The sequence below is a fragment of the Amborella trichopoda genome, chromosome 5 (genome assembly GCF_054954075.1).
Source record: "Amborella trichopoda isolate Santa Cruz 75 chromosome 5, AtrichopodaSantaCruz75HAP2 v2.0, whole genome shotgun sequence".
Classification (NCBI taxonomy): Eukaryota; Viridiplantae; Streptophyta; class Magnoliopsida; order Amborellales; family Amborellaceae; genus Amborella; species Amborella trichopoda.
In genome coordinates this window covers 39,762,924-39,777,522 of record NC_142340.1, presented here as the reverse complement: position 1 = coordinate 39,777,522, position 14,599 = coordinate 39,762,924, and the positions used below count along the sequence as shown (strand labels likewise).

Below are 14,599 nucleotides of genomic sequence, written 5' to 3'. Positions count from 1 at the left end.
AGAGTTTTATTACAGAAAATCCATATTGAGGCAGATATATTGACTAGCCCCATTGGGAATACAAACTTCAACTTGTGCAGGAGTTTCTTGGGGCTTGCGAGTTCCTTGATGATTAGTAACTAATCGGCAATAATTTCTTGGAGCAAAGTAGCCTGGATGTGAAGTGAAAGAATTATCAATTTTAGAGTTGAGTATTCAACATGTATTAAAAAAAATAGGATTCAATTCATTTAGGTATTAATTTTCTTATATATAAAATTACCATTGTTGTATAATGATATTTATGTAATAATTATATTATTATATACTTTACAATAATAAAATAATCATTATTGAAAATTATAATAAAATTAATTTATTTTTGTTATAATTTATAAGTAAATAGTTACAATTGTAGTATTAAATATATTTATTACCAATAAAATATTATTTTCTTAAAAAGAAATTATACTTATATGATTCATATATCCAAAAAATAAATTGCTGCAATTAAACAATATCACATAAAAATGAAAGTTTGCTTAATGCAAAAATGATGATGCAACATTCATTCATTTTTATGAAATTTTGCATGGGATCCACACATGGCAGATGATACATTTTATTAGGGTGTATTTTATCTTCTCTATAAGCACCTAGCATAACTTTATTGCACATATAGAAATACAACCAATTATTAAAATCAAACATTATATCAATATTTACATACACCTAAGATCCACATAAACAATAAAAATTATTTAGTTCTTACGTTAAACACTACATACTTCTAAATAAAAGTAATACCAAAAAACTCAAAGACCCTTAAACCCTTCCATCAATTTTACTTTGACTTGCATAAAGTTGAATAAAGAACCAACCGGAGGCCAAAAAAAAAAGAAAAAAAAAAAAAAAAGTTGGACCTTTTAGATAAGCTCTTAGGCGGAGTAATAGCATAAGAGCTTGAGCTTGAGATAAGACAACCTAGAGATGGATGCAAAACAAATGTGAAAGAAAATAGGAGATAGCAGAAGAAACAAATAAGGATATACTAACCGAAGGTCTCTCATGGAGAGACTCTATGGTCTCGGTCAAACTTCATCGTGCACGGCCGGCCGTGTTGCGCTAACTTAAAAAAGAAGCAAAAAAGAAAATAATAATTATAATAAAAGCACAGCATACGTACAATCAACAGGAAATTACCAAGATTAATAAATATAATATATGTAAAGCCACAAACACATAAATTACTTTTAGAGAGGTCCTTTTTTTGTTTTATCTCATAAGATGGAAGTTTTGGCAAGCTCATATCTAAGTGCTTCCTTAATATGATACGCACAAATCATGGTTTTGACATTTAAGGCGCGTTTATGGGAAGGGAAGCTTGTGTAACTCTAATATCCAATGGGCTTATATACACTTTTTTTTGTTCATGACGTGTAGCTGGGATTCATCAATACATTTCTCGAAAAGAAAAACAAAAAAAAAATAAAAATAAAAAAACAAAAATCTAGACAATATACAATATCAAAAGAAAATAGAAATCAACGTACCTATGTAGAAAAAAAAAAACAAGATTGCCTTAAAGAGAAATAGCATGTGTGTGAAGCACATGTTAAAAGTTGAGAGAGAGATGAGTGCATGAAGTGAGAGAGAGAGAGTAATTTACTTAAATTGGGAAGAGAGAGAAATTTACTTAAATTGAGAAGATACAAGATGATGTATCACCACATTAAAAATAAAAAGTTACTTAGATGATGAAGTGTCATCATATTAAAAAAAACAGTTACTTATTTTTATGTTTTTGCCTGCATGTAGGGAGATGAGTGCATGAAGTGAGAGAGAGAGAGTAATTTACTTAAATTGGGAAGAGAGAGAAATTTACTTAAATTGAGAAGATACAAGATGATGTATCACCACATTAAAAATAAAAAGTTACTTAGATGATGAAGTGTCATCATATTAAAAAAAACAGTTACTTATTTTTATGTTTTTGCCTGCATGTAGGTTGAGAGAAAGAAAATGTAAAAATACGGGGAAAAAAAAGATGAATAAATTAAATTTACTTTAATTGAGAAGAAAAAAGAGGAGGTGCCGTTACATATTTATATGTATTTGCATACATGTAGAATGTGGAGAGAGAGATAATGGAAAAACTTGGGAGAGATGGAAAAAAGAGTAAATTAAGAGAAATAAAATGGAGAGGGTGTAAAAATCTAGGCCGAAAAAAAAAGTAAAAATTAAATGAAAAAAAAAAACACGTGGGGCGATAATAAAAGAGGTGTTGCTGGATGGTCAAATGTGACTCTATCTCTCTCATACCTCTCTCTCTCTCTCCCCAGACATCTCTAGTTTCTCCCGCTCACAATAACCAATTTCTATATTGAGGGTGCAGAGATTTATACGTGCATTGCCAAGCCAAAGGTCTGGCGCAATTTTAGTCTGTGAAAAAGGAAGAGAGAAAGAGCGATAGAGAAAGAGAGAAAAAAAGAAGAGGAAGAAGAGGATTGGGAGGGGGAGGAGAGAGAATGACAGGTGCAGGAGGTGAGGGAGACGGAGAGAGAGAGAGAGGTGGATCTCAGTCCCATTTCGTCGCGGTGGCCATTGACAAAGACAAGAGCAGCCAGTATGCAGTAAAGTGGGCTGTTGAACACCTCCTCCGAAAGAATCAGATCCTCCTCCTCCTCCATGTCCGGAACAAGGCCATCCCTGTGCACCGTAAGAAAACTCTCTCTCTCTTAACAATTCTCTCTCTCTCTTAACAGTTCTATCTCTATCTTCTAACCAGCCAAAAAACCAACCAGCTCTCTCTCTCTCTTAACTAGCCAAAAAGAACCCTCTCTCTTTCTCTCTCTTCTTTTTCACAAGGGTATTGTAATTTTATGGCTTAAATGATAAGTATATTTTATTTTTGGGTAATGTCGAGTACATCAAAATCAAAGAAATAAATCATTCGAAACTTGAAGGAATTGAAGCTCAGCACCCTTCTTGTTAGCCTCCCAATAAACATGTCTAAACGAGATACACAATTGATTACCAAGATCCATCATCATCCATTGAGTCCTCAATACCCACGGGGTTTAGAAACTATGTTACTCCAATTAATGACGTTTAAGGAGTCCCCTTTTATTATGCACCGATACTTCTCTCTCTTTTGCTTCAAAATATTTAGACCTTGCAGTAGTGCCATCAGGTCCACTTCATTCATTGTTTTTTCTTTAAATGGCCATGCGTAACAAAAGACAATTTCTTCATCTGAATTTCTAACTGCACCACTAAACTCTACTTGCCCTGGATTGTCTAACGAACGGCCATCAAAGTTTAACTTCAAATTTCCCACCGCTCGTGGTTCTTGTCCTCCTTTAGGTCTTGTCCTTATCATTCTTTGTATCATGACGTTTGAAAGATTTACTTCCACATCCACTTTTAATATTCCAAAATCTTTTTTAGTTATCGAAAACCATCTCCACATTGTATGCGGAATTCTCCTTTGGACCGTATCACACTCTATCAATTCCCCTTCAAACACCCGTCCACTCAACTCCAACCGAGCCTCCCGCAACATTGCTGCCCTACTAATCTGCAAAACCATCCCTCCAATCTTTGGCAGGCCATCAAGGCTTAGGTGGTCTATTATTTGAGTGTGGCAACAAGGCAAAGTAATAGAAATGCCCATCTTCTGAAAACACCAACTCCAGATTTGAAAAGTAAATGGGCAATGGAGAAACAAATTGTCCTCATTTTCATCACTTCCTTTAGCCAAAAGACAAATATTAGCAAGAGTTTTTCCTTTTTTTTATAAGATTATCAATCGTTAGCATCTTACCTTGAAACAATACCCATAAAAACCTTAACTTTATGAGGGATGCACCAACACCGTATCTTTTTTAATCGACTTCATCTAATCCTGTCATGAAATGGTAAAACATTAGATCATCCTCCACTCCTTGGATACTTCTCAGCACTTCTAAATGGCCTGACAAATCATACGCTTCCTCCACCACCACCAACAAACTAACTTCTGCAATGAAAATAAGGGGACAAGTTATTTTTAGTATGGATTCTCCCGACCACTTACCATGCCAAAAGGATACTTTATTCCCTTCCCCAACAATCCATCTATTATAGTGAATCACAAAGTCTCTAGATTGCATAACTCCTTCCACACATATTCTTCTTTTGTCATCGACCTCCGCCACCATTTTGCCAGATGGATCTGATGAGTAAACTTGAGCCTTCGAATGCCCAATACACTTTTATTTTCGGGGTGCATACTCTATCCCAACATACTCGATGATACTTCTTCTCATGCTCTCTAGAACCCCACGAAAAGTTATGCATAAGCTTTTCGATATTCTTAGAAACTGAAGACGGCATCACTAGTAATGACATTTGGTAGATTGGAAGATTTGATAAAGATGTTTAATTAGAATAGTTCTTCTTCCTACTAATAAATTTTTTGACTTCCACAAATCCAACTTCGTATGAATCCTTTAAATTATAAGATCCCATACCGAAATAGGAATTATAATATATTATATAGGGAATTTATCCACTTTACAACCTAAATGATAGGCGAGAATTTATCCCTCACTCTCTCTCTCTTTCTCATGTTGCAAACTTGAAGATATGGAGAAAGGGACCCCACGGTTTAAATCAACATATGAATTCATAGACCCCCTTATTATTAGGAAAATTGAATCATGCGGGCTAGACCGCATTTCTACATATGCAGTTCAGAAAGTGTAAAGCATCCATCTTAAAGATGGATGTAAGCAGGTGTTCCATCTAAAAACAATGGAAAGTAATGGTCCAAATGTTTTTTACTAGAATTATAATTTCTATTTTTTCCAAAATTATTTATTTCTTCATATTCGTGGTCTCCATGTTCGATTACATGTCCTTAAAATTTAAGTCTTAAAATCTATCTCAAAAAATAGATTTATTAAGAGGCTTGCATTTCTACATATATGGGTTTGGCCACATAGAAACCAGATCCTTATTATTATGCATTGTTTATTATTACACTAATATGTTAAATATTTCCTTATTCGTCTTTAGTTTCTTTTGGAGTGATACAAAACATGTTGGTTTTGTTAAGATTTAGGAGCACAAAATCTTTTGGCTTTTTTTTCTTGGATGAATTCTTTTTGTGTTTGTTAAATTTTTATTATTCGAATTTGGAAACACAGAAAGGAGTAATGCTCTAGCAACCTTCTTATGTTTGGGAGTGAAACTTTACAATGGATATAGAGGAGCCTTTTAACTAGAACTTCTTAGCTCTTGTTTTTTCATCATTATTAAAGCTTTTTTCCAATTAATTGAAGTCAGTTACATGAATCATGTCTTCAATTCTGTTTCTTATAAAGTATTATTATGATAGCTAAGTGAATGATGTATCAGCATTTCTGTATGAGCACTAATAGTAGGTCCATACGTTGTGCTTTTGCTTGACAGCCATACTTATTATTCATTTCAGTGGTTTTCATTAGTCTGCTTTGCTGGGGATCCTAAACCTCCCTCTCTCTCTCTCTCTTTCTGTCTCTCTCACTCAGACAGCTTCTCCATCAGTGAAGCCGTCCAAGACACACACCTTGAACAGGTTGAGGCTGACATGCAACAGCTCTTCCTTCCCTATCGCGGTTTCTGTTCTCGAAGACAGGTTCTCTCTTTCACTGTCTCATATACATCATGTGAACTACTAGATGACTTAATTCGTGGAAAGCTAAAGCAGTTCAATTTTTGTTTTTCGGAAGTTTAATGGTAGGAATTGAATTTGAGATGTAACGTTGCCTGACGTCAACTACTAACCACTCAAGCCCGGGCCAGATTCTTTAAGGTAATTCAATTATTGCTCACCTTGTGGCTCTTTCTGTATTTCAGATGCAGCACAAGGAGGTGGTCTTAGAGGACTATGAAGTGTCCAAGTCTATTATTGAATACTTAACAAACAGCTGCGTCGACAGCATCGTAGTGGGTTCCTCGTCCAGGAATGCCTTAACAAAGTATCTCCCTCTCTCTCTCTCCCTCTCTCTCTCTCCCTCTCTCTCTAATCATATCCAATGTATCAAAAAGTGCTAGGCGCCCAACGTCTAGGAAGGTGCTCAGAACCTGGGCGGCTGCCCAATTGAAAAAAAGTAAACAACATGCTAAATTACCAATATATCATATTTCAAGTTGAAAAAAAAAAAATAGACGTCGAGAAGAGAATTTTCATAATTCATATTGTTAAAACAGTTAACTGTAAAACCATACAAGCGTAGGATATAAAAGTCAACACTCAACACAACAAAAATATACAGAAATTTAGAAATTATACAGTCTAACAAAAGTCAACACTCATGACTCAACACAACAGTTAACAGACTCAACACTCAACACTCGGCACCAAGAGGCAAGAGTCTTCAATCCTCATCATCATCATCATCAAAGGGAATATCAATAGGGCAAGCCTCATCATATGCATCAGAGTCGAGGCCATCATCATCAAAGTCATCTCCCTCTTCAATATAATGCTCGTCCTCCTCTGTTTATTCTGAATCTGCCTCTTCCTCCTCATCTTCTTCTACCTACCTCTTACTACTATGTGCACTGTGCAGTCTAAGCAGATGAGGTCCTAGGAGTTTTGGCTGCTTTACCATTTTCTTTGTGCTTCTCTGAACTCAAATATTGTATAATTTCCTGCTTGATAGCCTCAGAAACATTTTTACATGGGGCAACATCCCCCTTAATATCGGCAAGGTGTTTTTTAAATCGATAAATGCCTCCATTAGTATCATTTCTACAATAATTATATTTAATATGATTTTATCACTTGGATTCGAGTTATAACTTGGATTCGAGTTATAACCATACTTCCAACCCTGATCACCACTCCGACTAAAACCTGGAGAAGTTACTTCCATAGAACAAGGCTTATTTTCATCATTTTTTTGTTCTTCAAAATTCAAAAAATGTCTAATCTCATTCCGGACTGCTTCAGGAACATTTGTATAAGAAGCAACATCAACAAAGTGTGTTTTGAATTGGCTAATACCCCTTTTGGTATCTTTTTTACAAAAATTACACCTTATACAATTTTTATCATTTGGGTTGTACCCATACTTCCAACTCGAATTACTTCTTCTAGAAGTAGCAGAAATAAAAATAGACCTATGACAAGAATTTTGTTATTGTTTTTGTTTTACATAACTTATAAATTGCTTAATCTACTCTCTGATAGCTTCATGAACATTTTTATACGGGGCAACATCCCTTTAATACCGGCAAGATGTTTTCTTAAACCGGTTTATGCCTCATTTTGTAACTTTTTCACAAAAATTGCATCTAACGCAATTGTTGTCATTGGATTCAGGTTGTATCCATATTTCCAACCCGGATCACCACTCCAACTAACTTCTGAAGAAGACATCTCAAAATAAAACAAACAATCTAAAAAATGTACTTACTTTGGTTGCTTGAACTCCAAACTTTGAAAAACATTTCGATGATTCGATCCAATGAAATGTAGTTTTTTAGAGCTTTTTTTATCTCTAAAAAGGGTTCTAGTAGGTTTAGGCTTCAAATGAACCTAAAATTCATCATTCTAAACTTTTATATGTTGAAAACAATGAAAATAATAATAATAATTATTATATATATATATATATATATATATATATATATATATATATATATATATATTTCTGTTTCTTGGCGGGGCGCAAGCCTTGGGTGGCTGCCTAGGTTTGGGCTCTAGGTGGCTGCCCAAGGACCACGCCCACGCCTTCTGGATCCCCTAAGCATTGGGAAGTCTGTTTTTTTTAACAATGATCATGTCTCTCTCTCTTCATGTTGGTGCAAGCATTCCTCTCTCTCATTGTGCATGTGATCATGTCTCTCTCTGTTCATCTTGGTGCAAGCATTCCTTCTCTCATTGTGCATGTGATCATATCTCTCTCTGTTCATGTTGGTCTAATCATTCTCTCTCTCATTGTGCATGGTGCAATGACACAGGAAATTCAAGCCACCAGATGTTCCGAGCTGCCTCACAAAGGGAGCACCTGAGTTCTGCACAGTATATGTGATATGCAAAGGGAAGGTGCAATCCCTCCGATCTGCTTCGAGGCCTGCACCTGGCAGCAGCAAGCAAGCCCCCCAATCCCAATCCGCAGCGGTACCCACCCCTCCTGCTCCTAAGCCTGAACCAGTCGTCATCGAGACTGACGATGCCATCAGGTGAGTCTCACAGCTCATCTCTCTCTCTCTCTCTCTCTCTCTCTCTCTCACCAAGTATCCATTTGTAAACAGGACACCTTTTGGAAGGGGATGGAGAGCACCCCCGTCCCCAGGCCCTCGAGGCTCATTTGAGAGGACAAACGAGAACAGAGCCACCCTCAACAGGCCCCTCGCCTCCACAAAGAGCGCACCCCCCTGCCTTTTGCCCCCTGACCAACTTGAGACACCAAGGTCTTCCAATTGCTCTGACAAACTCTTGGGAATGGCCAGGCAATCTTTCGATTCCCCTCAAAGCAGCATGGGCATGGGCATGGGCATGGGCATGGGCATGGGTATGGGTATGGGAATGGGAATGGGGGGTTATCATCAATCGATCGACTTCACCTCCGACCAGCTCGAGTTCTCTGCCACCTCCATTGATAGTCCAAGAAGCTCCTTCTCAGCACAAAACCCAGTATCTCTCTCTCTCTCTCTCTCTCTCTCTCTCTCTCTCAGTTACCATCAATCCTTCTGCCCAATTTTGAGTGATCCACCAAGTCATGCTCTGCTCTGATGAGGTCCATCAGATTAACAATATAATTTCTATTTATGAATGCATGCACTCTTTTTGTTTGTGTAATTTTAAGCTTTGTTCTCTCTTTTTTTTACTTGCCATGTTTGTTTCATTTTTCATGAACTCGATGCAACATAGTCGTAATCAAAGCGCAATGGTAATAGGTATCCAAAACTCTCTGATTTTGGTTTCAATCTTGGCAGAAAGATGTGGAAGCGGAAGTCAGGAGGCTAAAACTGGAACTGAAGCAAACCATGGACATGTATAGTTCAGCTTGCAAGGAAGCAATCACAGCAAAACAGAAGGTTTGTTTGTCTCTGTGTCTGTCCGTGTCAGAGAGAGAGAGAGAGAGAGAGAGATTCCTCAATTGAGCCAGTGAAACGATCATTCTTTTTGGACCTAATAGGCAAGGGAGCTTAATCAATGGAAGTTGGAAGAAGCAAGAAAATTCGAAGACGCTCGACACGCAGAGGAAACTGCATTGGCCATTGCAGAGATGGAGAAGGCCAAGTGCAGGGCAGCCTTGGAGGCAGCTGGCGCGGCTCAAAGGCTCGCCGAAAAGGAAGCTCAAAAGAGAATGTCTGCTGAGATGAAGGCCAAGAGAGAGGCAGAAGAGAAGAAAAAGGCTTTGGATGCTCTAGCACATTCTGACGTCCGATATCGCAAGTATACAATTGAGGAGATCGAGCTGGCCACTGAATACTTCTCAGAATCCCTCAAGATTGGTGAGGGTGGGTATGGACCAGTGTATAAATCGACTCTGGACCATACACCAGTGGCCATCAAGGTTCTTCGCCCTGATGCAGCTCAAGGAAGGATGCAGTTCCAGCAAGAGGTAATAAACAAAGGGGAAAATATATAATAATCCAATGGAGTATGGCATACAGTATTCCAGAAAGGGACAACCAATGTTTGATCCTGATGAAGAACGATGGACATTAACTGCACATGGGTGAATGTTCTAGTGTCGCCTACGATAGTAAATCTCCATGATCACACTTACCAAAAAAAAAAAAATCTCCATGATCAGTCACTAGGAATCAACAGTGGATATCCCCTTGGAATGCCATATAGGCATGTAACATTACTATATTGAGTTATGGTAAGACCTTAACCATTATTTTCCATGAACTTAAACAAGAATCTCATGGAAAATTACATTGGCATTGTGAAATTTAACTTTCGAAAAAGAAACTGTGAAATTTCATGCCTTATCTATTATATACGGAAGGGGCTAGATCACTAAAGTCATAAATTCCAATCCTTGCCTCCACCCAAAAAGAAAACTTGCATTTTTAGAGGATTGATGAGGAAGGTTCTACTTGTTACGTTATAGATTCCAGGACAACAACACCATCCAATTGGTGGATGGACGGTGTTAGAGAGAGAGGGACCTACCAGTTAGTCATGCAAGCACTGTTGGGCTATTCTTAATCCAGCGCCTTGCATCTACCGATTGGATGGTGCAATGGGCTGGGATCTACCACGAACCTGGATCTAGCTGATAAGTTCTCCTATTTCTATGATTTTTCAAAGAGGATAATCAGGTATGTTGTAGATCCCAGCCTAACATTGTCAAAGTGATGGACGTATGGTGTTGAGAGAGTTATGGGACCTACCAATTGGGCCATGTGATGTTCTGGTGGCCTCACTTTAGCTCCAATGCCTTCCATCCATCAATTTGACGGTGTTGGCTAGATTTACATTACTTCAGGTGGATCCTGGTTCTACTGGATCATTTTTTCATACTTTTATGATGAGAAACAATCAGATAAGATCATAGGACTGAGTTCCACCTTATCAATGAATGGACGGCAATGAATAGAGTGGCGACCCACCAAAACATGAGCAAAGTGGTAGGTCCCACTTTGTCTCCAACACCATCCATCCACCAATTGGATGGTGTTATCGATAGACTTGTCAAAGATCAGGTAAAACTGGTTCTGGTCAACCAATCCTCTGTTGTGATGTCTTTCAGAGGAAAAAAAAGAAAAATTCATTCATAGTGATATCTTCATGCCAGTGTTCTAAGGCACAAGAACCTTCATGTAGGTGGAGGTATTAAGCTGCATAAGGCACCCAAACATGGTGCTCCTCCTAGGGGCGTGCCCTGAGTACGGGTGCCTTGTGTACGAGTATATGGCCAATGGCAGCCTCGACGACCGCCTCTTCCGCCGTGGCAACAGCCCAAGCCTTCCATGGCCCCTACGCTTCAAAATAGCAGCTGAGGTAGCAACTGGCCTCCTCTTCCTCCACCAAACCAAACCTGAGCCCCTTGTCCACAGGGACCTCAAACCCGCAAATATTCTTCTCGATCGCAACTACAACAGCAAAATAAGCGATGTCGGCTTAGCTCGCCTTGTCCCACCCTCCGTCGCTGACAGTGTAACCCAGTATCGAATGACCTCAACAGCTGGGACCTTTTGCTATATTGACCCGGAATACCAACAAACTGGGATGCTTGGAATAAAGTCGGATATATATTCATTGGGGGTGATGTTGCTTCAGGTTATCACAGCAAAGCCACCTATGGGGCTTACACACCATGTTGAGAGGGCCATTGATAGGGGAACATTTTCTGAGATGCTTGACCAGACAGTGCCCGACTGGCCTGTTGAGGAGGCATTGAGCTTTGCGAAGCTTGCATTGCGTTGTGCTGAGTTGAGAAGGAAGGATAGGCCAGATCTTGGGACCGTGATTTTGCCAGAGCTTAACCGGTTGAGAAATCTTGGGAACGCATATGCCGCCAATGCATACTCCCCAAGGAGTCAGGTTGGTGATCTCTGAACCATGGTCATATGAGTTTTTCCAAGTTTGTCGCAGAGATGTGACAAGTTAAATACTAAAAGAATGCAAACTTCACCACGTTTTAGAGATTTCAGGATGATGAGTTTTGACATTTACAAAATTTTGACAAAATATTGGTGACAGTTGCAACCATTGTTTGACACTTGGAATTTCTTTCATATTTGTGGTCGATCTCTTAAACGTGAAAACAACAAAATTGTCAATCTTTGACCACCACTTTCATCGAGTTCCACACACAGTTGACCATCTCTTTCAATATTATATCTCATCAGTTTTTTATTTTCCAAGTAATGGACAGGAAATTCTAATGCGGTTCTACTTTTAATCCTGGCATCTCTTTTGGTAACCACACTTCGCAATAGACTGACAATATATGGTTAGCAGTTATTATTACCATCAAATTAATTCAGATACTAAGCCTAGTCCAATACTTAAGATGGACTTTGATGATTAGGCCAGTTTTAAGGGTCTTAATTTCTTTATACAGTAGTTACTGGACAAATATTTCAAAGCCTAATGTAAATAAAAAACTTCATTTCTTTAGTGTTTAAATTTATTGTAAAGGTTACTGAACCATACTAAAAAACTTATCTTGCAAATAAATTGCTTTTTGCCAAAATCTAAACGGACATGGGAATCAGATATGCAATGCATATGCCTATTAACCACATGCATACTAATGGTCACATGCACTTAAGTGCATGCTTTGATGACAGATGCCTTATAACATGTAAGTTGATGCCTCCATGCAGGAGGTAATGAGCTTCCCAGGAATGGCACAATGGAGATCTAGCATAGACTATGGTACAAGCTCAAGACCAACGGTTGTCAGCAGTGGGAGTGGTGAGGCACCCATGTCCCCTCAAGGATCAAGAGTGATGCCAGGGAATATGACCCCTTATGAGAACACAGGATTGAAACACTGATGATGTTGGCGAATGATGTGCATGGAATTGAAAAGGGATGTCTCTTTGGTAACATGTGGTAGAGATTGGTTGGGAATGAATTGGTGGAAGGATATGGCAGCAAGCGTGCTTGCAACCCTGATTTCTGTTAATTTTGAGAGTTTGTATTCAGAAGGTTTTCATGGGCTTCATCTTCCTTTCGAGATACCCAATGTTGCATCAACAAGAAGCAGATGAGTAAATAAATCCTCTCTTGCATCAACAAGAAGCAGATGAGGAAATAAATCATCTCTCTCTCTCTCTCTCTCTCTCTCTTACACACAAACACGAACACACAAGTAGGAAGCTCTAACTACAATACTGTGTGCCTAAATCATGGGAAACAATGAAGATTAGTTTTCCAGTTTTCCTAATTCACCTCAGAAAATTTTGGTACTGCTATAGAAACTGGACCAGCCATTGAACTAGGAAAGATGCAATCAGAGTAAAGGTTCCTCTGGTCGGATTGGATTCTTTTCTTGTTTTGGCAGGTATGCTGGGTTCCAAACCAGGACCTCTCTTCAGAGCAGCTAGGAAACATGAACATTTTGATCAGTTCAAACCAGTGTAGCCGGCCATATCGGCTACTTAAAACTGCACAATTCAACCCTGATCTCTAGCTTTTCTGATCCAAACTGATTGCTCAAAATGGTTCTACATAATAAACTGGATTCCAGAACCTGTCTTTTATCTTGAAAACATCTTAAAGAGAACATATAATGACTGCTTATGAAGCATCAGTAAGAAAACTAATCTCCTTGAGCTGTGCCAGTTTTAGAAGTTTCCTAGCTGATAAATTTTTAGCAAGATTCTAGTGTGGAGAGGCCTCTGAATGTAGCTTTCAACAGAAAAATCTCTAAATACATATTAAAATACAAATCTAATAAACTCAAAGACCTGATTGTTCCTAGAAAATATCAGCAAAACCCCTACATTTTGTCATGACCAAACTAGACGCTTTAACCAGAGACGAGTATCAAAAAGACTAATCAGAATTCTGAACACAAATTAGGCAGAACATGAGGGATTGTCTTTTGTTTATTGGGTTAAAGGGGGCATCTTATTGAAGTCTTGTTTACTAGTAGATCGAAAGTGTAGCAAGACATATGAAACAAAACCACACTTCATGCAGAATATACATATCTTACCTCCTTAAGTCATATTTTCTCCAGGGAAGTTCGCCTTGCACATACACATGTTGATCTAAGAACAATTTGCAAGAGAAAAGCTGCCTCGTTGACTTGATTATCAAAATGTTAAATTTCAAAGACATGTTTGCCATGTTTCAATCCGCCAAAACACCTCATGATGAGCCAAATATAAGCAAGATCTTTCATCTAACATTCTGAACGCAAATTATTTCTTGCAAACTATGATTACTGCATCAGCTCTTTTCAACAATGTAATCATTAACAAGTACGAAAGTTTGTCCACAAATATGAGTTCAAACACCCATATGGAGGCAATAAGTGTTGGATGTCTACATTCCCATTAACAATAATTTTCTTGATGTTATATTATAAGTTTCAACATACAAGACCAAAACACCACAATTTCTCGTATAAACTATCACAGTTAAATTGCTAATGTATCAATTTTGATATTCCATATTTTTTAAATATTTTAAAAGGAGGTGGGTTGCATTAGATAGGAAACCAATGTAAAACTTTACCACATCTTATCATGAATCCTGAATCTATGTTATTGGTTTTACTGAAGGTATGATCCTTGATAGATAAAAATGGAAGAACATGATTCATATAACCGATCCCAAATAATTAGAATAAAGCTTGGATGATAATGATTATGATTTTAAAAATAAATTGAAACAATATTACCTTCTTTCTCCTCAAATGTTACTGAATTTGCAGATTTTGGAAATTATAAAATAGGTTTAGAAATGTCTTCTAGGACTAGTCAAACCTAAAAAATCCTCCCTTGTCATTGATTTGAAGTTTTGGACGCATGTGAGGTTTGGTGTTTTGTATATTATCACAATTAGGTTGAAAATTCTGAAAGTTCTCAACGAAATTAAACAATCACCTGATATCCAACCGTATGAAAGATGGTTTATGTGATCACCATGCTGGTCTCATGG

General features: G+C 37.9%; 1 protein-coding gene across 3 annotated transcripts; it reads left to right on the top strand.

Moving 5' to 3' along the window:
• Positions 1–2,472: 2,472 nt before the first annotated feature.
• On the top strand, positions 2,473–12,724 carry LOC18433043 (U-box domain-containing protein 34). Of its 3 annotated transcripts, XM_020666477.2 has the most exons (9): positions 2,473–2,697; positions 5,535–5,641; positions 5,863–5,984; positions 7,975–8,196; positions 8,269–8,650; positions 8,953–9,054; positions 9,156–9,584; positions 10,802–11,521; positions 12,310–12,724. In XM_020666477.2, the coding sequence occupies exons 1-9, from the start codon at positions 2,508–2,510 to the stop codon at positions 12,481–12,483; spliced, it is 2,448 nt and encodes an 815-aa protein (XP_020522136.2). In that variant the 5' UTR covers positions 2,473–2,507; the 3' UTR covers positions 12,484–12,724. The 3 variants fall into 3 exon arrangements, with proteins under 3 accessions (XP_020522136.2, XP_020522137.2, XP_088723997.1); XM_020666478.2 differs by lacking the exons at positions 2,473–2,697; positions 5,535–5,641; positions 5,863–5,984 and adding an exon at positions 7,667–7,811; XM_088867871.1 differs by lacking the exons at positions 2,473–2,697; positions 5,535–5,641; positions 5,863–5,984 and adding an exon at positions 7,672–7,853.
• Positions 12,725–14,599: the final 1,875 nt, after the last annotated feature.